General features: G+C 39.2%; 2 protein-coding genes across 2 annotated transcripts in view; one reads left to right on the top strand and one right to left on the bottom strand.

Moving 5' to 3' along the window:
* The window catches only part of WDPCP (WD repeat containing planar cell polarity effector), a 109,489-nt gene extending 104,778 nt beyond the window's left edge, over positions 1–4,711 (bottom strand). The window contains exons 1-2 of the mRNA XM_026080667.1: positions 4,639–4,711; positions 4,067–4,147 (exon numbers count right to left, since the gene is read on the bottom strand). The gene's annotated coding sequence lies outside the window, so the exon portion shown is untranslated. The remainder of the gene's footprint in view (positions 1–4,066; positions 4,148–4,638) is intronic.
* Positions 4,712–6,242: 1,531 nt separating this feature from the next.
* MDH1 (malate dehydrogenase 1) lies at positions 6,243–18,861 on the top strand. Its single transcript, XM_026080746.1, has 9 exons — positions 6,243–6,350; positions 12,055–12,153; positions 12,494–12,590; positions 13,543–13,718; positions 15,141–15,263; positions 15,397–15,573; positions 17,205–17,318; positions 17,541–17,630; positions 18,210–18,861. The coding sequence occupies exons 1-9, from the start codon at positions 6,348–6,350 to the stop codon at positions 18,333–18,335; spliced, it is 1,005 nt and encodes a 334-aa protein (XP_025936531.1). The 5' UTR covers positions 6,243–6,347; the 3' UTR covers positions 18,336–18,861.
* The last annotated feature ends 2,463 nt before the right edge of the window (positions 18,862–21,324 follow it).

Below are 21,324 nucleotides of genomic sequence, written 5' to 3'. Positions count from 1 at the left end.
AGGCAGCTACTTTCTTTTCTGTCACGTGTGTCCTGTAACAAGCCAACTAATTCTCCCTTGGAAAGGTTTGGAAGACAGTGTCAGACAGACAGGATGCTCACCATGAGTTCAAACAAAACACTTCCTCAACACTGTTCCAGCCAGGCAAGGCAACTCTAAATGCCCTTCTGCTGTGCCCAAAAGTTTATAACACATGTCCTCAGTGTCATGCCATAAGAACACCATTCTCATGTTCGTTCCAACATAACCCTTGTTACTGTGGACACCCTGAACTGAAAAAAACAACAAAAATGTATGTATGTATATTTTGGAGCCACAAGAAACTCAAATTTATGTAGCATGGGTATGCCCACTAGCCTCCACATGGCTGGATTTGTGGGCTTTGCTTCAATTTTTATATTCACTTTTACTAAGAGATGGGGAGAATTTAACCTTATAGGGGCAACTGATTCTATGTAAGCACGTGCAGAAGTTGAGTACTTGCATTTATGTGAGCAAAAGGAATTCTTCCTCTCCTCACACATAAATAAAAATACCGAATATGGACAGTACTATAAGCAACATTAGAGCCACCCATAGACTCTTCTGCCATTTCAAAATCCATTTGGGTAAAGTTTCCAAAACGAAACCAGATAACAAAATGAATCTGTGAAGAAGCAGAAAAAAACTCATCCAGGAAACAGTGTTTAGTTTGCTCTGAAACTTGTTCATGTTTTAAAAATTTATCTTTCACATATTAATAATGCAGTTCTTTAAGATAAAAAGTAATGACTGACTTTATTTCCTTACAAACGTATCAGTATTTTCCTTTTTTATAAAGGGTTAATTTTTAAATAATTAACTTTAAAGAGTCGAGATCATAAGCCATCATTCTCCCTTTTCAGATCTAAATACCTGTTGATATTTTCTTTAAAATTAGAATGGAATGGTCATTCAATACTTTCAAAAAAAGGAGGAGGGGAAGGAGTGGGCGAGGGAGACAGAGAGAAGGAGGGAGGGAGGGAGAGAGAGAGAAATTCAATCCACATAATGGTAACTATTAAACAATTTAGTTCTGTGAAAATATAGAAACAGGTACCAACAGATACTGTAAACCAAGCTGAAATATTTGAAGCAAAATATGTGACTGTAATTCATAGAAATGACCTTAATGAGAACAGCACTTGTAGTTATGCTACAGGTTTGGTAAAGAAGAGTATCCCTCTGTCATTTTGATATAGACAGGGTAGAGGAAGGAAGCAGATGGATTCAACCACCTACACAGAGTCTAAAAAATGAAAAGTAATCACTAGGGCTGGTAAGTTCTCTTAGCAAAACAGTATCAAAAGTTATTCCTTGGTTATCAGGAGAAAAAAAAGATACAAAAATTTTAAATACCTGAACAGGTGCAAAAGAAAGTTATTTAAAAGAAAAAGTAAATATTTATTTTCAATAAAATTGTTATGTCACTTGACTAAACACTTACTGCGTTTTAAGAAACTTACAAGGCCCTCAGCAAAATATTTATTTAAGTCTGGTGGTTTTTTTGTTTTTGTTTGTTTGTTTTTAACTGTTGTAATCAACTAATCTTAACCTTCAGATTTCGACGTTCGTTTTTGTAGACTTTTACTTGTTACACTGATCATTTCTTCATTAGAATACCCACATACCTCTTCTGACTGGGTTAAAAACACACCAGCAAATGAGAAACACTTTTACAACTAGACTTTATAAAACAAGAAAAAATGGAATGAAGACTAAGAATTATCTTGTTATTACAAAACAGATGTTTTTAAATACACTAGATTTTCAGTTACTCATATGCTTTCAACTAATGTTTCCATTAACCTGCTGGTTTTACTCAACAGCAACATATTAAAACAGGCAGGTATAATTTGACAACCTTCATTCAAATTTCTTATAAATAGTAATGTTATGAAGATGCCTTGGAAACCCATTATATAAACACATCAATTTCATACCAATCCAAAGATCAAAAGAATCAAGGAATCGTACTGTTTCTTGTGATCAATGGAAAACTGCCATTCTTTTTTGCCAATCCCTAATCTCACATCCTTCTTGTCAGATTTTAATTGGCAACTCGCATTTCTCAAGGAAATTGGCTCATTTTTTACCCAATCTCCATGGGAAGAAAAAACATCTTTACATTTGCTTTAATGCAAGCACTTCAAATACTTAATTGTTGAATCCATGATGTCCAAACTACAGATGGGCAGTTTTAATTACTAATGCACATATAGCTCTCTAGCCTGGAAAACTGCTTAGCAGAACAGCCAGACAGCATACATATAAGCACTTTCTGCAGTGCTCATGCCATTTTCCTATTTGCAAAGCATGCTTTGGCTCCTCCCCTCTCCATTTCCCATCTCCCAAAGATGTTTTTTTGTGAAAATCTCTACCATCTTTCCCCTCAGTCCACCTACCATGGGAAGATATTCCTGACTCACTCAAGAGTTACAAAACATAATCAGCCTCCTCCACACATTGACCTTAGGGAAGTGGAAAACCCACAGATTGTTGCCACAAGTGTCTGCTTCACCAAAAAAAGGCAGATTTGCATTGAGGTAACAGAACAAAATCCAGTAAGACTATTTCTCATACACTGGGAACACAATTCTTCTGTTCTCTTCTCTTCCTAGTAATTCAGGGATGACCAATCTTAAAGACTTTACAACCAATACACCAAAGTGTGTGTGTGTGTGTGTGCGTGTGTGTGTGTGTGTAGCGTTGTGTGCGTGTCTTTTTTTAAAAGGATTCCATACCCTATATCTGGAGGAACTAGGGGAAGTGATTCCTCTCAGAATAGAGCTGGTAGGTGATGATAGCTCTTCCAGAGTCCCTCAGCTTTGTTTCATTATGGAGTTACTATCAAACCTCTGTGCTAACACAACCCCTTGCCAGTGATGTGGCCCTGCAATAGAAAACACACCTGAACTGCGCTCAAGGCACAGGAGGCCTGTGAGTATCAGGCCACCACATCAGCTCTACCTACACAGGGACAGCAACAGAGGCCTTAACGGTTGAAGTGTACGTTGCCAAAAATGTAGTAGGTATTTGTACCATTAACCTACTTAATAACAAAAAAAGAACATTCTGGTTGCATTTTTTATTAAGATTCGACTTATGAATAGTTCATAAAGATTACTAATTGATGTTATAAGTATGAATCATTTGTGTCTCTTCATAGCAGACAGATGAGTACAGAATGTTTTATGTCAACCTATCTACCTATTAAAAACATATTAAAGGTTGTATAAACTGATTAATGAAGGACTGACTACCACTAATTATGTAAACACCTGACAAAATCATTAAGAACTAAAAATGAAGCAACAGGATAAAATGAAACCAGTTCCACAGAAAGAAGATAAAATTCTCTTAAAGAGAAATGCATTTTCTGAAATGCCACAAAAAAAAATCAAGGTTATAAGCAGAATTTCTAGATGCATGTGTTTCTTCATACTGTTTAATGCTATGCAGTCTCACATTAACTGAAGTTTAAAAATAAACAGCAAGAAACCTAGTTTTGAACATGAGAACTAGGAATATAAAAAAAATCTTTATTAAAAAATCAATTCTTCCTGAAAACCGAACTATTTTTGTTTTCTAAATTAAGATTTTTATTGTTCTAGCTTATATAGAGTTCTTGCTTTTATATATAAAGTATATAAAAAGTGTTTTTTTAAACACTATTACAGATTTCTCACATACTTTCAGAAATATGTTTTTGACCCTCTTTATCGCATTTCAGTAGTATTTTGTAATGTTCTGCTTCTAAAAAAATCACTTATTTTTCCATTGGCTCAAAACCCAGAAGAGACTTCCAAAACTGCTCCAGTTCTATTATTTCTAGGATTGAGACTGGCAATTATATAGCTAATTTTTAGATAGTATTAAATATTTTTTAAGGTTACTTATATCACATGGACTTAGCTATAGAAGACACATTTTTGTTACAAAAATGGTAAGCAAATGCATGAGATAAAAGAAAAATCATACTGTGCACGAATGGAGGCAATAAAAAGATAACTTCCCAAATAATTGGAAACTGAATGTAAAAACTTACCTTAAAAACTCATCAATTTCCGCAGCTGGCAATGAAGAGAAAGAAAATCCCATCCAAAATACAGTTAAAGAACACAGCCAGCTGTTAACAGAAAACAATTCATTTTAAAATATAAACAAAAGCAAGAACTCTGGAAGAATACCCTTCAAAACTACTAGTTGCCTTCAAAAATAATACTTAATCCCCAAAAGATAGAGATTAACACATCTCGAGTATTAACTGTAGTGTTTTCTTTAATTACACCAATTTCAGAACAATTCAGTCCTTACCTATAGAAGAAAGTTCTACTGGCTTAATTGAAATCCATTAAACCTATACAAGCTGCTGTGTTGACACACACAAATCAGTTTACAACATGCTTACCCTGATTTAGTTAAAAACTGTTTTAAATTGAACTGATTATGCTGAGTGGAAATTACCTTATGTGGGCCCATAAAAGATTTTGCACAAATTTAAATCCTAAATGGGTGTTAATTAAGTCTGTACAACTTTAGGGTGTGAACAAGGTTAGTCACTAAATGTCTTCGGATATACTGCAAGCCTGACTGGATAATAAGCTCCCTTCTACTTACCAAGCTTCTATACACTTCACAGAAAGCTAGACCTCAACTGTGTGGCTATTTGGCCGTCAAATTCATCCCCACACTGGAACTTCGGTAACATCTTCATTTTATATTAGAAATGCATGTTTATTAACTGGTATAAATCAGTATAGCATTCAGTACTGTGAGATTTAAAATAAACAAAGTGTGACTACACATTTTCAGTTCTGACACAGCAGTTTGCTACACTATAGAAGATGTCAGAGGTTCAGCACAGACTCAGTCAAGCCACAGGAAGTTTAGAAACGTGACATAACCACGATAAGCAAGCAGACTTGCTAAATGCAAACACCTTACATGGTAAGCATAACTATTTATGTTTTACACACATTGCCCTACAGGAGGAACTTCTTATTTCTGTCTGAAGAAGTTGTATCAGTTTATAATCTGTCTAGATTTTTAATATTTTTTTTCAACCATAAGGACTAGAAAGAAAGAAAATTAGAAAAACAGAAAAAATTTAAGACTAAAAACCAAACCTGCTGAAGAATGCTTGGACAAGGGAAAGACTTAACTAAATAACAGGACTTGTCCTGTGCAAGGAACCCTGTTCATTAGAAATCAAGATCTGAGGAAATAACTAAACAATTGTGCCATTTGACACTCTCTTTTACAGCATATCACCATAGTTTAAGAATCTGTATTTTTTACTGATGAAGTTATGCCAGTATTAACCTGAGTTCAGGCACAGACCAAAACAGCTTTTTTCAGTCAGCAGTACAAAACACCGGGGAGGGGCGGCGCCCCCCACCCGGCGCGGGGGAGGGCCTGAGGAGGGCAGCAGCCCGCTGCCCCGCAGCCTCCCCGAAGCGGTTGGCGCTGCCTAACGGCTGCGCAGCGGGGCGCGGGCGGGCGCAGCGGGGCGCGGGCCGGGCGCAGCGCGCTCCGCCGGGGCCCTCCCGCTCCCCCGGGCGGAAACGGCGCGGCCGGGACGCCCACCCCGGGGAAGGGCACGGCCAGGCCGCGCACCCGAACCCACCGAGCGCTGCGAGGAGACGGGGCGGGGGGAGAGCAGCAGGCGGCGGCGCGGGGAGCGTTACCGCCGCAACAGCCGGTCCCGGGCGCCTCGCCCACGCGCGCGCCCTCTCCGTTTCCCCCCCCGTCACCTAGCAACCAAAGAAGCACCGTCGCCTGCGCACGCGCAAGGGCTACGTACTCTTACGGCGCTCAACGGCTCCAGCCCGCGGTTCCTCTTGCGCGCATGCGCATTCCTTCCCGCTCCGACTGGGGCCCTGCGCATAACACGCGTCCCGTATGTCCTTCGCCGGGCGCATGCGCAATCCGAAACAGCGGCGCTGCCGCAGACCCCTCGCCCTCAGTTCCCATGAACGCATGCGCAGCGGAATTTGCTGCGTGTTGCCCCCTAGCGGGAATGAGCAGAGCTGCTCTCGGAGCGCTGCGGACGGGCTCTGCGCTTCAATGAATGGAGACGGGGGGGCGGGTACCCCCGCCAATAGCGTGCGGGGGCCAGGCAGGCGTGCCCCGAGGCACGCTGGGAGTTGTAGTTCCGATGGGCAAGGGGTTGCCTAGGGGGCGGGAGCGGCGACTACAATCCCCAGGCAGCTGCGCGGGGAGGGCGCGCCCCGCCCCTCCGGTGTACCTTAGCGCAGCGCTGTCGCCGTTGCAGTCGCACTTTAGAGGTGACCTCGAGGCTGTCGGACCTGCTGCTTGTCTTAGCCATGGTCGGTACCGCGCTCCGCTCCCGTGCGCGTCGCCTTTCTTCCCCAGCCGGGGGTCCTCCCCGGGGCGAGGGCGCCTCGTTGGGGGGGCAGTTGGGACGGGGTGACCCTGGGCTGTGTCCCCTGGTCGGGGCGGGGGGTCTCCCCTCGGGGAGAAGGAGCTCCGTAATGGCGCCGGCCCCCCCCCGCGGGCCGTTGGCGCTGAGGCCGCCGCTGCGGCGGCTGCGGGCGCCGCACCTGGGGGCTCTTTCCTCGGGCTCCAGGCCGCGGCACCGCCGCAAGGCCCGGGCAGTGCCTTGAAGGCCTGCTTGGTACCGGCGGGAAGGGCGCCCCGTGCCTTATTCCGCTCTCCGTTCAAGCGGCGCTGGCCCGGGGCTCTGCGGTCTCCTCTGCCCCCGCCGAGGCCGCTCTGAGGTGACCTTCCTCCATCCTTGGGCTAAGGGGAGGTCAGCGTCGGCCCCCGACACACAGGCCTGCTGCTTCTCAGCCTCTTCTCTCCCTCAGATAAATTCAGATAACAGGTGTGGGGAAAATGCTGCCGATTTGCGGGAGGCCCCTCGGGGAGGTTTTCCTTGCTTGCGCACCTGCTCGGTTTACCTTGGTGAAGCGGTGCCTTGCAGCCTGCTGCTGCCCTTCAATGACTTATGTACACCTTTCCTAAAACCCCAGCTCTGGTTGAGGCCCATAGCTTATAACTTTGCCTTCAAGAATATGTGAATGCTTGTTCCTGAATGTCATCTGATTTTAAAGGTTCTGGGTGTAATTGTTTTCTGTGTTAGTTACCTCAAGGGAAAATGCCTGCAAAATGTTTTCCCCCCTCTGTTTCATCCCTGCTTGCCATCAGAAGTCAAACTATTCATGTAGATCCCCCAAAGTGCCAAGGAGTCCCTCTGGATCTCTCTTGAGGTTATACAGATGAACAGAAGTACTTTGGTCTTCTGCAGCATGTGACTACTGCCTGTTTGTGTGTGGATATATACGCACACTTGCAAAGTTGTGCACAGAGACCCTGCTTCTTTCTATAATCATGAAAACATCTGCATCTTTCTTCCAGACTTTATACCCTGTTATTCAGACACTTACTTTGCTTTTGGTGCTTTGCTGTAGAGAAGATACTTGTGTGCCTTAAAACTTATCTAATTAATTTTAACTATAGCCTAAAAGCTAAGCACCTCAATCTGTAAACCTTAATTACGCTAATTTTGCACTCTTATTTCTATCCGAAATATGGATCCTCAGGGGTGACCACAAGACGGCAAGCTTTATTTTGGATTTGCGCTTTCAGAACATTGACTACCATGAATTTGCTGGTCCTCAAGAGAAATTCTGGTTGAAAATGTTACTTTAATGACCAGGTTTTTTAGAATGTCATTGTTTTTATCTTATTTTCTGTATTCTAATTATGCATTCAGTATTGTGGAAAGGCATTAAACTTCTGAAACAAAATCACGTGTCTCTTGATGTAATTGCTACTAGCTAAATGAAATGGAAAAAGTTTTGTAAGGGCACCTTTCTGAAGGTCATTTCTTAAGGAAAGAATTCCTTTGGAATTCTGTCTATGAACTGTAGTGCTGCTGGGGTTACTAAAGCGCACAGCTATCTTGCCAGTACTTTCTACTGCATTTTCAAATACTTTTGTTGTCAGTGCATCCTTATTGTAAAGTGGGAGGGACAAAGGGAAAGCTTGTTAGGCAGGCTCTAAATTTCTGAGGAAATACGGTTTAACTAAGCTCAGTAGTAAACAAAGCATTCTTGTCAAGCAAGGTAGCTTGGTTGACTTTAATGTTCTGTAATAATGTTAAAATGATGGCATTCTATAAACATAAAGTTTAGTAGTAATTATGTTTATAGAAGTCTTTTCTAACTGTAAGTAGTAATGCAAAGTCTATCACTTGTGTAGATTGGACATAGAACTTTTGATACCCACATCTCCTGATAGATTGTGGGTTACTTTAATATTACTCTTACTAACCTTTGTAACCTCCTGAAGCATAGTCAGCTTTTTATAAGACCTGTTCTACGGTGTAGTACTATTGTCATGCATGGTTCAAATATTTTAGGTCTGCTACTACCAGCAGTAATCACAGAGATAATTTAGTCACTGAGTTCTTAAGCCAAAACAAACAAACAAACCAAAAAAGTCATTAAACCCACAATTTCATCATTTGATATTAGAAGGTCTACTCTTATCTATGATAATTTAGGGAGGAAAATGCGTCAGAATTAAGGGGAATAAGATATCTAGGAATGCAGTGCTCACTTCTCTTTTCCCCCCCCTCCTTTTTATCATTGTCTTTACTCTGTCTCTTAAAACTTTTTTTTAACTATATATTTGACATATGCAAAGAGGGGGAGGCTTTGAAACCATATAATTCAGTTTGGTTTAATTTATCCTGTAGTTCATTTACACCTGACTGTTAGTAAAGGTAACCTCTGTAGTTACCAGAGCATGAAAGCATTCTTATCGAAGCCCCATGTAGGAGCCAAGTCATGGTTTAAAGTGCCTGAACATGAATGCATGAAACCTCTGTGAGGGAGAGAAAGAATTTGCCTGTTATAGGGACACTGTCAGCTTGAGAGCTAAGTGCTTCTTTAGGTTCCTTCCCTCCAAAAGTATCCTGAGATGCTCAATGATACCAGTTCTTATGTATGATGTAAGTTAAATTTTCTAGGGGGAATTAGATGTCTTTTGTTTTTGTAAGAAATGCAACATTTCTGAGTTGTTAATCCAGCTTCTGGAATCAAAAGACAGTATGAAAATTTCGTTGATACTAATTGTTTGTTTTTGGAAGGGGGGAGGGGGAAGCCAATGTACTGAAAGCTTGGAGAGAAAAAACAAAACAAGTAGATAGTAATGCTCACTCCTTCAGCCATCATGTCTCTTCCTCCCTGCTCCGTTTCAAAAAAGGGGGAGGAGGACAGGAGGGATGGTGCTAAGCAAACATAACTTTTGGAGAAGGCTGAGCTGACTCACAACTAAATTTTTTTTCTTAACAAGGCTAAATGTTAAGTCTGTCTCGGTAAAAATAGTCTTACCTCTTTTCTTTCCATCTTCCTTTCTTTCCTCTTTATGTTGCTGTGCTAAAGACTTAACCATACAGGAAATTGTTTATGTATAAATCACAGATTAAAGTGCATATAGAAGAAAGTTCTGGTTGACTTTTTTTCCCCTCTTGTGACATTACAAGAAATACTACATTAGATAGACCCTTTCTCCTTTGCAACTCAGGAGTCAACATTTTTCAAGGCCTCTTTCCACTTCACCAGAAATCCTGGAGTGTCAAATTCAATTGATTTCAGATACTATGTAATTGGAAGAAAATGTGTTCTGCTGTTATCTCCATGAGTTCTGGAACAGCATGCTTAGCATGGGATCACTTTTTATATGCTACTGATAAGGGATTTTACCCAGGCCAAGTTTTTGCAACACAATAACTTTCCAGTACTTATTTTCCAAACTAATATGATTAGCTGTCTCAAAAGACTATTCATTATTCCATTTACTTTGGTAATATATAGATTCTCCTTAGCAACACACTAAAAAGTGTTCTTTAAAATCTGATATGCATCTGTAGTCTGTGCTGCTTATCATTCAGATATTTCAATGAATGTGTAGGATATAACTTCTCTAATCTAGAGTAGTGTAATCTCAAGTAGAGCTCACTATTCTAGAGAGCATCTAGTGTAAAGTAGTGAATAAGTTTTGAGATTTTAAAATGGCAAGAATTCTTTGTCTGCTGCTCTTCCCCCTCCTCGCTTAGTTTTGGCAAGACTTGAGAGGTGAGACTCCCAGTAGGACAGATTCCAAAGGAATAATGCAGTTCAACACCGTAACTGGTAGTTATTTAATCAAATATTTTAAGAATCATTCTGGTAATGTAGACAAAATCACACTGAGTTCTAAATTTGAGAGTTCAATAATTTAACTTCATCACTTATGCTGTTATTTTACTTAGTGTATAACAAAGTAGCTTCTAGGTGGCCTCATTTTTATGATTATCTAATACTAGCCTGATGCAGCTGTGCTTGGATGGTGAATACTTCAGAGAAAATACATTCAAATCCAAAAGTAATTTTCCAATAAATACCAATGTCAGGAATGGTGGTTGAAAGGGATCTCTAGAGGTCATCTAGTCTGACCTCTTGCTCTGAGTCTGGAGGTTGTCCAGTCCAGCCTGGTATCAAGACTTTTGCCAACACTAGATCAGGTCAGCTATGCCTTCAGGCCATCCAGGTTTTGGTTTTCTGAGCCTTGAGAAGCTCCAAAGATGGAGATTGTACAAACTCTGGGTAACCTGTTCCAGTGCTGTAGTACCACATTAGTCAAGAATTTTTCTCTCTTCAAGCAGAACCTCCCAAGCTGCAATCTGTGGCAATATCACCTTTGTAACCCTCCTTGAAGTAGCAGTAGGCTGCTGTTGGGTCTCCCTGTGTCCTCTGCCTTTCCAGACTGTGCTCAAGGCTCCTGACCATCTAAGTAATGCTCCACTGGATCCTGTCTGGTTTTTTAACATCCCTCTAAAACTGGAGGTCCCAAAAATGGACTCAGTATTCCAGCTGCAACCTCACCAATGCTGGGCAAAAAGCAGTAGTAACTGCCTTTGGTCTGTCAGCTACACTCTTTAGAACGTAGCACACTATGCAGTTTAATCATTTAATAGATAATTGAATATGGAAAATATCTTTTTCAATAACTCAAATGATCATCTTGTAATTATCTGCAGAAAGTGAGCATGGAATTCCAGCAGACTAGTCAGAGCCCCCTTGTGTGTGTTTTAGCACAATCTGCCCTGGCCCTATTGCATCTAGGAAAAAAGGGGCATGCAAAAAGCAGGCTTACCAAGTATTGGATTATGAATATCCCTTGGCAGGCTTTGTTTTGCTACTATTAACTAATCTGTAGTGTTTCCAAAGTCTTGGTTCTGAATAACAAAATAGACTTTTGCTACAGAGTAAGACACTCCCCCCCCCTCCCCATTTGCAATATAGCAATGTGTTGGCATAGTCTTTTCCCAGTCTTTTGGAATTCTGGGTCAGTTTGGTAATGGGCAGTTATATTATGGACGTTACGTTATAGACAAATATAGACCCTAGCTTTTGTCCATGGATTTGTTAAATTGCTGTGTAACAGTTCAGTGAGGCAGTAATTTTAAGTCCGCTAGATTCCTTGGCTTATGGCATTCAGTAAGTCCTTGCTGGCAAGTAAGCATTCAAAATGCATAACAAAAACAGCCCTCGGTATTGTAAGAATCTGAAAACTGGCAAAACATGACAGCCTGTAAAACTTGCATAGTAAATTTGAAGTACAGAAGTCATGGTATAATCCAATAAGTGGGTGCATGTTGTAAGTGCTTATGCTAAAAAGACGTTGATGTTTAAAGGAATCCAAGCTTTTTTTTAAAGAGAAAAGGGCAAATGAATTTTAATTCATGGCATTTTGGAAGCTTTTCCAGGAGCACTTCTTGTTAGTACATTTTTGCAGGTGTGGTCTGTTTCTGTTGAAGACAAGTAGGAGTTGCTGGTGGTTCCAGCAGAATAGAAACAGGATCCTAGGAGCTGGCCCTGTTCCACATCTGAGCACATGCTTTCATCCAGAGTAAATACTTTTAACCCTATTTCTGTAGTAACCATTAATTTTTACAGCTCTCAAATAGGGTGACACTGTACTGTGTAACAGTGGATAAGTCTTGGTTATACTCTCTTACAGGCTGAACCAGTCAGAGTCCTGGTGACTGGAGCTGCTGGGCAGATTGCTTACTCCCTGCTCTACAGCATTGCCAAGGGAGATGTCTTCGGCAAAGAACAGGTAACTGCCACGCTGGGTTATCGCTTGTCTCTGCTACGCAGTAATGAATGAACTAATGTCAGGACTGCAGTCCCGAAGAGACTTCTTTTCTTGTAGGTTTTCAAAATGGTTTACCAATATGCAAGTAACTTATTCTTTGAGTGGAAAAATGGAGTCTTGCTCTATGTTGTGCAAGGTTTCAGTTGTTAGTCGTGCTGAAATTTTTCAGTTTTTTGTAAATGGATTTTAAGTTGCTACCCCTTACACAAGATAACTGTTTCTAGCAGGTAACAAGACAAATTCTGTTTAAAAGCAGATGACTGTAAGCCCAATTCAAACTAAGCCATTCTTTTCTTTACAGCCTCTTGTTCTTGTGCTGCTGGATATCACTCCCATGATGACTGTATTGGAAGGTGTAGTGATGGAGCTGCAGGATTGTGCTCTACCACTGCTGAGAGGTGGCCAAAATTTTTCTTGTATCTAAAATATGTTCTAATACAACTGTTCGACTTCTGTATTGCTGCAGCTGGTGTTAGGCAGAAGGATATTATAGAGATCCTTTCTTGGTTTCCTATTTTATGGAAGATAAATTAATTAAACTTAGTCTGCAAACTACGAATAATGTTGCCTCTCCAAATAATGAGCTTTATTAGAACTGTAGATGTCTAAGTTTTGGCTTTTATCATCTAATTCTGGGTTGTCAGCACATACAACAAATTGTCAGATAATTGTCCGTATATATTGTATTTTGGTGTAGTGGTAAAATAACTTTGAATCTTTGGATATGCCCACATGCTTTTACTAAATGAAAAATCTTAAGTCTTTAGAAATGCCCTATGAAAAAAGACACAGAGAAATAGCTCATCAGTCATCATGTTATCAAGCTAAGTTCTTATAGTCTAGTGAAGTGCAAGAAAGGAAGTCAGTAGATGCTACTGAAGTTATTAGTTACTTGAAAAATGTACAGTTTCCAACTCATGCACTTGTACACACTAATGTACTTCTTCAGTTTGAAGTGTTTTTAAGGGGAGAGAAAAATTTCACTTGTGTTGGTACTTGCCACTAAATATTAATGAAGAACATATGTACACACACATGCACGTGTATATATATTTGAAGAGGGAGAGAGAAAAGGTGTCTTTTCACATAGGCCTTTCTCCTGTGTTTTCAGAATTTATATTTAAAGCTTTAGATAAATATTTGTATAGCAAAACAAAGAACTGACTACTGATAAATATTTGATCTGTGGAGTTAGGGCCAAATGACTATACTTACTATTTTTGGAAGGGGGAGGTGTTGCTGATGTCAGATCAGATTATATACTATTTATGAGCCAAAGAATAATCCCATTAACATTTTGCCATAAGTATTTATCTTACTTGTTTTTTTTTTCCCCTTTCCTTTTCTTAGAGGTCATTTCAACAGACAAGGAGGAAGTTGCATTCAAAGATCTTGACATAGCAATTCTGGTTGGCTCCATGCCAAGAAGAGAGGGCATGGAGAGAAAGGATTTACTCAAAGCAAATGTGAAAATTTTCAAGTCTCAGGGTGCAGCCTTGGACAAGTATGCCAAAAAGACTGTCAAGGTGAATATAGAAACTGAATTTTAAAAGCCAACTCTTTTTTGAGTTATGTAAAGAATACATTGTAGAATGATGCTGCTTAAGTATGATCCTATTCTGTGCATACATTCCTTTAATCTTGAATGTGGAATATTCTCTGGGGCTTGATGAGATATAATAGCTTAAATATGTAGATGATTTAGTCCTAAATTCATTCACTGACAGAAGGTGAATCTTGCATTGTATCCTATATTCCACAGATTCTCTGAAGCTGTTCAGCAGTTCTTAAAAAAAAAAAAAAAAAAAAAAAAAAAGTAGCCTTCTGCTTATTATCTGTCTTAGCTGGGAGAACTAAATTATCCACATGAAATTTCCTACTTGGTATGCATCTGTGGCTTTAACATAATGACCCTTAACTTCAGTATCAATATGGAATTACAGTTGCACAAAAAATAGGCTTTGTTTAGGTTGTTTGGGTCTTGGTCTTTAATGCAGCATTGGAAGCTTTTAATTGTTCTCTCTGATTCCTTCAGCACAGTTAATGGGATCATGTGGCTGCTCTCCTACTGCTCTTAATCTCAGACCCAGCCTCTGACTGTGCTTTATAACTGACTTTTTAATGTCTACTTCCTCTGCTGATGAACTTCCTACTGATTCTAAAGACTTGTTTGCTTCTTTATACAGTTGGAATAAAAACTATCAATGTAACTATTGCAGAGTAATGGAAAATTAACTGAATTTATTTTTAAAAGGGAAATACAAAGGGAGGTTTGTAGATTAGTTTGTGTGACTGAGATTATATGGAGTTGGATGTTAATCATTTGAGGCACATTAGTAGATGAAGGAAGAATAAAATCGGCTGCCCATAGTAATAAATTGATCTAAGTTCAGGCATGGTACTTTACTTTAAACTGCCTATGAACATTGAGATAAGCAACTGTTCTGGCCTTCTTGTTAATTATAAAGCAATTATATATATATATATATATATATATATGACAGCCGAGCAACCTTCTATAAGGTGATGGCTGATGCACTGTGGACTGACTAGTGTGTGTATTGTTCTTTCCCTGTATCTAGTAGCATGGGGATTGAAGCCAGGCTGTGAGTCAGTAATGTGGATCTTCTTAAAAATCCTATTCTCATTCATGTTTGAATGCCAATATTATAAAGAAAATGCCTAGCTAGAAAGTATTTTTTGCACACTTACAGAAGATTCAGCAACTATAAACACACACCTAGAACAATCTTGAAGACAGCAAGGGATTTAGAAAACTTAACTTCTTGACAATTTCTGTGAAGGCAAAGCCATGGCTTATATACTGATTTTTTTCTATATTTCAATTAAGGAAGTGATTTTGCAGAAATAGCAGTTTGACTAAATATTGACTTCTTTTTGCTTCTTCATCTTTCCACATCTGCTTTCCCCTTTGTTTTCTTCTTTAGGTTGTGGTAGTTGGGAATCCAGCAAATACTAACTGCCTGATTGCTTCAAAGTCAGCCCCCTCAATACCAAAGGAAAACTTCAGCTGTTTAACTCGCCTGGATCACAACAGAGCTAAATCTCAGGTAAAAAGAACCTGTTCAAGGCAGAATGTTTCCTGATGTCTCTGCTAAATAGAAACAGAACAATGCTTTCAAAGAAACCATGATTTGAGAAGCTGAATTTAATAGAATCTACATTTTCTTAATTTCCTATTAGATTGCTCTGAAACTTGGTGTGACTGCTAATGATGTGAAGAATGTCATCATCTGGGGGAACCACTCCTCCACTCAATATCCAGATGTTAACCATGCAAAGGTGAATGTGAAAGGAAAGGAAGTTGGAGTTTATGAAGCTATAAAAGATGACAGCTGGCTGAAGGGAGACTTTATCCTGGTAATATCCTGTTTTTTTAATGATCTTTCTGTGCTTCTGTTTTCTCTTAAATTCATTTAAAAAAAAAAAAGTATTGTAAACTATGTAACTAACAGACTTAGTGAAGCAGCTCTTCCTATCTCACTAGAATAAATTATCTTCAGAAGACTTGCTTCTATCTGTTATTTGCTGTTGAAAAATTTAAGGCATTATGAAACTTATGTAAATATTCTAGAAAAATCCATTTAGAATGCTAAAAATATTCAGTGAAAATAATGTTGATCTTAGCTTAGTCGTAACCCATGATCTGATACACAAGCACCACCAACAATTCACTTTAATGAGTTTTTCTTGGGAGCTTTGTAGATGAAGTTAGAAAGATCATCACTCCTCCCCAATGCTGCTCCCCTCCCCAGCACCAAAAAAAAGCCGAGCGCCCCCCACCCCCCTTTCTAAGTCTAAATCTATGGCCTTTCCAGTAGCATTTCTTAAAAACAGTCTTAAAAATCTAGAAAACATGTGCAAATGTTTTAATGTAAGGTAGTAATAAATAAAGGTAGTAAAATAAACAAAGGTAGTGACTGATCAAGAACACAGCCTACTTCCCTGCAATATAAAGGGAAACGGGATTACTAAAGCCACTGGTGAATGTTATTCCAAGCAGACATACTTAACTTGGTATTGCAATGTTAACAGCATGCTGATAATCGGGTACTACTTCCTAGCCAAGATGCACTTAGTTTGGGACAGAGGATGTATTTTGTCATCTGCCCATACTCTGTCTTGCTTCCTATCTTGTCTTTAGATACAGCTTACTCCAGTCTATGCTTTGCTCTGTAGAAAAAATGGTTGTACGCTGACAACCAAAGTTCATGAGCCAGACAGTAAGTGAGAACCTGTTATAGGAGTTTCTCGTTGGCATGTTCTTGGTTCTGTTCCTCCTCATGTGGCAGGAGGCAGGTACATCTAGGTACATTGTAATGCTGGTCTATGCTAGAGTGGTCTGCCTAGGACAAGGAGATTTCATAATTGCTCCTTTCAAGGTTGGAATCTGGTTTGCATAGAGCCTTACCAAAATTTATTAAAAAAAAAACAAAACAAAAAACCTACTAAAATTTCAGCAGCTATTCTGATTCTAAGTGCAATTCTTAAATACAGTCTTGAGCACAGGGAGTTAGTTTCAACCATCTTCAGGCATTAAACAAATTGTATGCATTAAATATTGTAGGATGGAGACTAGCAAGTAGTTCACTTTGCTATTTAGCTAAAAAAATAAATTCCCAGTGTTGCTCTACAAACTTTGTTACTATGGACCTGTATCTATTATCCTGATGGTCCATGCTTGAAAGATCTGGTAGCTTATGAGAGAAGTTAGGCTGCTAGCTATAAAGTAGGTACTGAGGACTGACTAAGCCTCTGAAATATTCCATTATGGTCTGACTTGGCCAGACTCTTCTAATTGTATTTTCTGGGTTGCATGCCCTGTTCATTTACTGATAGAACTGTATCTTGACTGATTAAGTTAAATAAAGTTTGTAAGGTGGTCTTTCCTCATGGCATTTACTAACAGCATCTAGACCAAGCCATGGTTTTGCTGCTTAACAATTTAAAGGTTTTCTTTTTGTTTTTTGTTTCTTCTCCTTTACCTGCAGACTGTTCAGCAACGTGGAGCAGCTGTTATCAAGGCTAGGAAGCTGTCCAGTGCGATGTCAGCTGCCAAAGCTATCTGTGATCATGTGAGGGACATCTGGTTTGGCACTCCAGCGGTAAGATGTAGCACTTGAGTAAGTGCTTGTTTGCCTAATGCTTTGATTAATGCCAGTGTCTTTGACCTCAATGTATGTGTGAGGAGGGAAGAATCAGTTTTTCTGGAATAAAGTGTCATAGGAAATGCTGTGTGTGTGTGTGTGTATAAATAAATAAAAGCTTAAAATTTGCTTGCTTCTAGCAGTGAAAATTTACTTGTCCCTGACTCTTCTGTTTTCCAGGGGGAATTTGTTTCCATGGGAGTCATTTCTGATGGCAATTCTTATGGTGTTCCTGAAGATTTGCTATATTCATTCCCTGTTGTAATTAAGGTAACTAGACCATAATTAAGACTAAGTATCTTCTGTAAGATCTAGCTGACATGTCATATGAGCTTGTCAACACTAGTGCTTTTCTTATTGGACTGCAGTTGCTGGGAGGTGAGCCTTTAGCAGCCTTTCACAGAAGGGACCATTATACACCATTTTGTAGTAGTTGTTGTCAAATAAATACTGATAAAAAAGCAGAGTCTGTCATGACTAGCTACTGCTGATGGAATCCTGTATCTGAAAACAAAATTCATTTCTACCTGATGCAGTTTTTAAGGCCGTAAGCTTTGTCTCTGACCATGTAGGCTGCTTTTTAGGAAGCAGTCTTACTCTTAGCTGTTTTACAAGTTCAGGTCTTTATAACTGAAGTAAAATAGATTTTTTTTTTTGTGGTGGTGAACAACACTAATCACTATACTAACTCAATGTTGCATTTCATTTTGAGCAAGCTAAGTTCCAAATTAGCCAAACTCAAAATCCTCTTCAAAGTTGATGCTTAATTCCCTGTAGTGCTTACACTGCAAAGTTAGCTTTGTGCAGACTGAATGATGCTTGTCATCATACGGACTCTTTCCCAAACAGGACAAGACCTGGAAGTTTGTTGAGGGTCTTCCTATTAATGATTTTTCTCGTGAGAAGATGGATCTGACTGCTAAAGAGTTAACTGAAGAGAAGGAGACTGCTGTGGAATTCCTTTCCAGTGCATGACTAGGTGATCAGGAATTACAAAATCACTTAAGAGTGGAAGAATCTAAAAGTCGTCTCTAAGTCTGCTACCAAACATTATTACTGTATTCAAGTCAACTGTCTGTGGCAACTGTGCATTTTAAAGTTCATATGCTTACTGGTACTGTTGTGCCTATTAAATTATTAGCAATGAGAATATTAAATAAGTAAAACTAGTTTGTTGACCAAACTTTCTGTTCAATACTATTTGCTTTCTGTGTATGATACAGAACAATTGTTTGCCTCAACCTTGGCTACTAATGCACAATCTTGGTTTTGATTAGAATTTGGCACTATTGGAACACGTCCTAGCCTGTGATCACTTTGCATCCATCTGCTCAACTGAAAATGAAATCAAAATGCCAATATTTTTCCTTGAACTAGTACTTCAGTGACTCAAACTTATCAGTGCACAAAGAGACTCCAAGTATATACTGTTCACTCTGGTTATGTTCTACAATGCTTGTCAATAGAAATATTAAAAGATGCTTGATCACATAATGGCTAAGAGTAGTCTGTTGCCCTTTATTTACACATTTCAGTTACATAGCCAGCTGAGTATGGTAGTACAACTAAAAAAAAAATTATTCTAAGAGAGATAAGGAAACTAGTTCTAAGAGGTTTTCTTGACAGCCAGCACTTTGATTTGTCTTAGCCAAAATTGTTTTATGTCAAAGTCAGACAGAGGCTAAAGACAGTAGTTGGGCAGGCATATCCTCCAGTGTTACAATTCAGAAGCAGCATTGGTACCATAGCTCAGTACTAATGTAGTTATAGCTTCAATCAAAGGCAATCAAAGCCTCTTGTCCTGGGACATATAGACTCATTTGGTTAAGACTAAGTGAGGTTAATATACTTGCTTGACTATTTTCCTAAAGCAGTCTACAAACACTTCTAACTTGAAGAAGCCATCTCATCTATATCATACTGTAATTACTCCCTTGCAAACAAGTGAATATTGCTGTAACTCTTCTCCTAGCTGCATGTTTTTTGTCTCAACTGAAACCCATCTTATTTAGATTTCTTACAGGATGCCAGGTTTGTTGTTCTAGTAATTGCTTAGATATATTACATCCTGTTCTGTTTGTTTTCTAAGCACCTTAAATACTTCTTGCTCTGATTATAGAGTGCAAACTCATGTGATAGTGGGATTGACTAGTACAGAACGTCCATGCTAAGCTTTTGACCATCCTGTTCCAATATAAGCGTTTCTGCCTTGTACTATAGCACATCTCTCAACTGAAGTCATTTGATTTCCCTCTTTTGATTTGATGTCTTTAAATGACAATTCAAGAAAGAACCATTTCTACAAAAAAAAAAATGCATAAAAGCTTTAGCTGAATTTCAAACAATAGGAATGGCTTTGCTTGGGATTAATCAACTAGAATATAAAAGAAATGAAGAGCCATCAATAAACTAATCCTTAAATAAGAAGTCTGTGACAGTGGCAGGGCTATCATAACATTACTGTAGCTATAAAGTGAAAATAATACAGCTGCAGAGCTACGATAGATGAATACTTGAAGGAAAAAACAAAAGCATTTCAGAAAACTGGAAAGTCTGTACTGCAGCACAGACTACCTGGAGACAGAGCATGAAAGGTGAATGCCTTGAATGTTTATGAAGCAGCTGTTCAAGAAATTGTGTTCTTGCAGTCTTAGGAACAGACAAGAAATATATGCACTGTATTTTTGCTATTTTAGTCACTATACTATTTTTTTTTTCCCCCTCCTCCTTCCTCTAAACCCTTAGGAGTTTATCCATGGAGGAAAAGTTGAGATTTGTACATCTCCAACTGTCTTCAGAACCTTTTGGGTAACTTCTATATAAATTAGGGAGGTAGGAAACGCTCCTAATGTGATGACTGCCGCCTTAGTGTTCATACAAAGTCAGTAAAATCTCATTTCAGCATGAGCCCAGGGACTGAAGGCATTCATTCCAGCAATTACCATGCTACATCTTATTTTAAGACAATGCACATTTTAAAGTGAGTGTGATAGAAGAGGGCCACAATGCACATTGTTACTCAGTTTGAAAAAGGTACAGGCTTATGAAAGGAAAAAGTACATACATCTGTGTCTGAAAACTATAACTATGATAAATCACACTGGTGTTGCAGTAGGCTTTGTGCCATACCTGAATAAACATTGCTGTAGGAAAGAAGGGTGGGGTTTTTTTTGTCTTTTTTGTTTGTTTTTAATTCTGAAAATTCTCATTCTTGTAGGGTTGTTCGATGTTTCTGTTAAAGCAGTCTTCTCCAGGAGACAATTTTCACTTTTTGCAGAGCGATGCTTATAATGCTTCATATATCAGAACAACTGCATCATTAATCTTGGTCCTCGATAGGCTGTCACATGGTATATTTACCTCATCAAGTTAACAGTTGATTCCAAATTGGTTCTGCTCATGTTGTGAGTTTTTATTTCCTCCAGACTTCTATGACAAACAAGAGCAAGTCTGATATGCGCATTGGTTGCATGCTTAATTGGTTTGAGAGTTTGCAAGTAGTAGGTTGCTAGTTAAGTGGTGGATATTCTTTGTATTCATGTGTCTGCACTGTTTTGTCCTTTGTTCTACTTTCTCCAGTTTTTCCTCTTCATATTTCTGGGAGACTTTTTTCCCCATATGGTTAGCTGCCCCTAATTAGGGCTTGTGCTGCTTCACACGCTCTGCACTGTTATCGCAGGAAGCTTTGCTCTTAACTTGTAATAGCAGGCATGGCTATGTAATAATAATATGTATGCAAACCAGGAACAGCAGTAATCCACTTTTCCCAGAGTTTGTTAGTTTTCAAGTACAAGATGCAGCTTGCACATTTCTCCCCAAACTTACAATATTAAGTACTCTGCTCTTCCTTAAAATGTTTCTGTCCCATGATGTTTGAGTATGAACATAACCTACAAGAAAAGGCTGAAAGAGCTGGCTTTGTTCAGCACAGAGAAAGAAAGGCTCAGAGGAGATCTTATGGCTG

The sequence above is a fragment of the Apteryx rowi genome, unplaced genomic scaffold (assembly GCF_003343035.1).
Source record: "Apteryx rowi isolate R43461 unplaced genomic scaffold, aptRow1 scaffold_53, whole genome shotgun sequence".
In the NCBI taxonomy this organism is placed as follows: Eukaryota; Metazoa; Chordata; class Aves; order Apterygiformes; family Apterygidae; genus Apteryx; species Apteryx rowi.
This window is presented reverse-complemented; position numbering and strand designations above follow the sequence as displayed.

Coding starts and splice junctions, on each gene's coding strand:
- MDH1 (XM_026080746.1), top strand. Junction 12,591..13,542: donor TGCTCTACCACTGCTGAGAG/GTGGCCAAAATT, acceptor TCCTTTTCTTAG/AGGTCATTTCAACAGACAAG. Junction 17,319..17,540: donor TCTGGTTTGGCACTCCAGCG/GTAAGATGTAGC, acceptor TCTGTTTTCCAG/GGGGAATTTGTTTCCATGGG.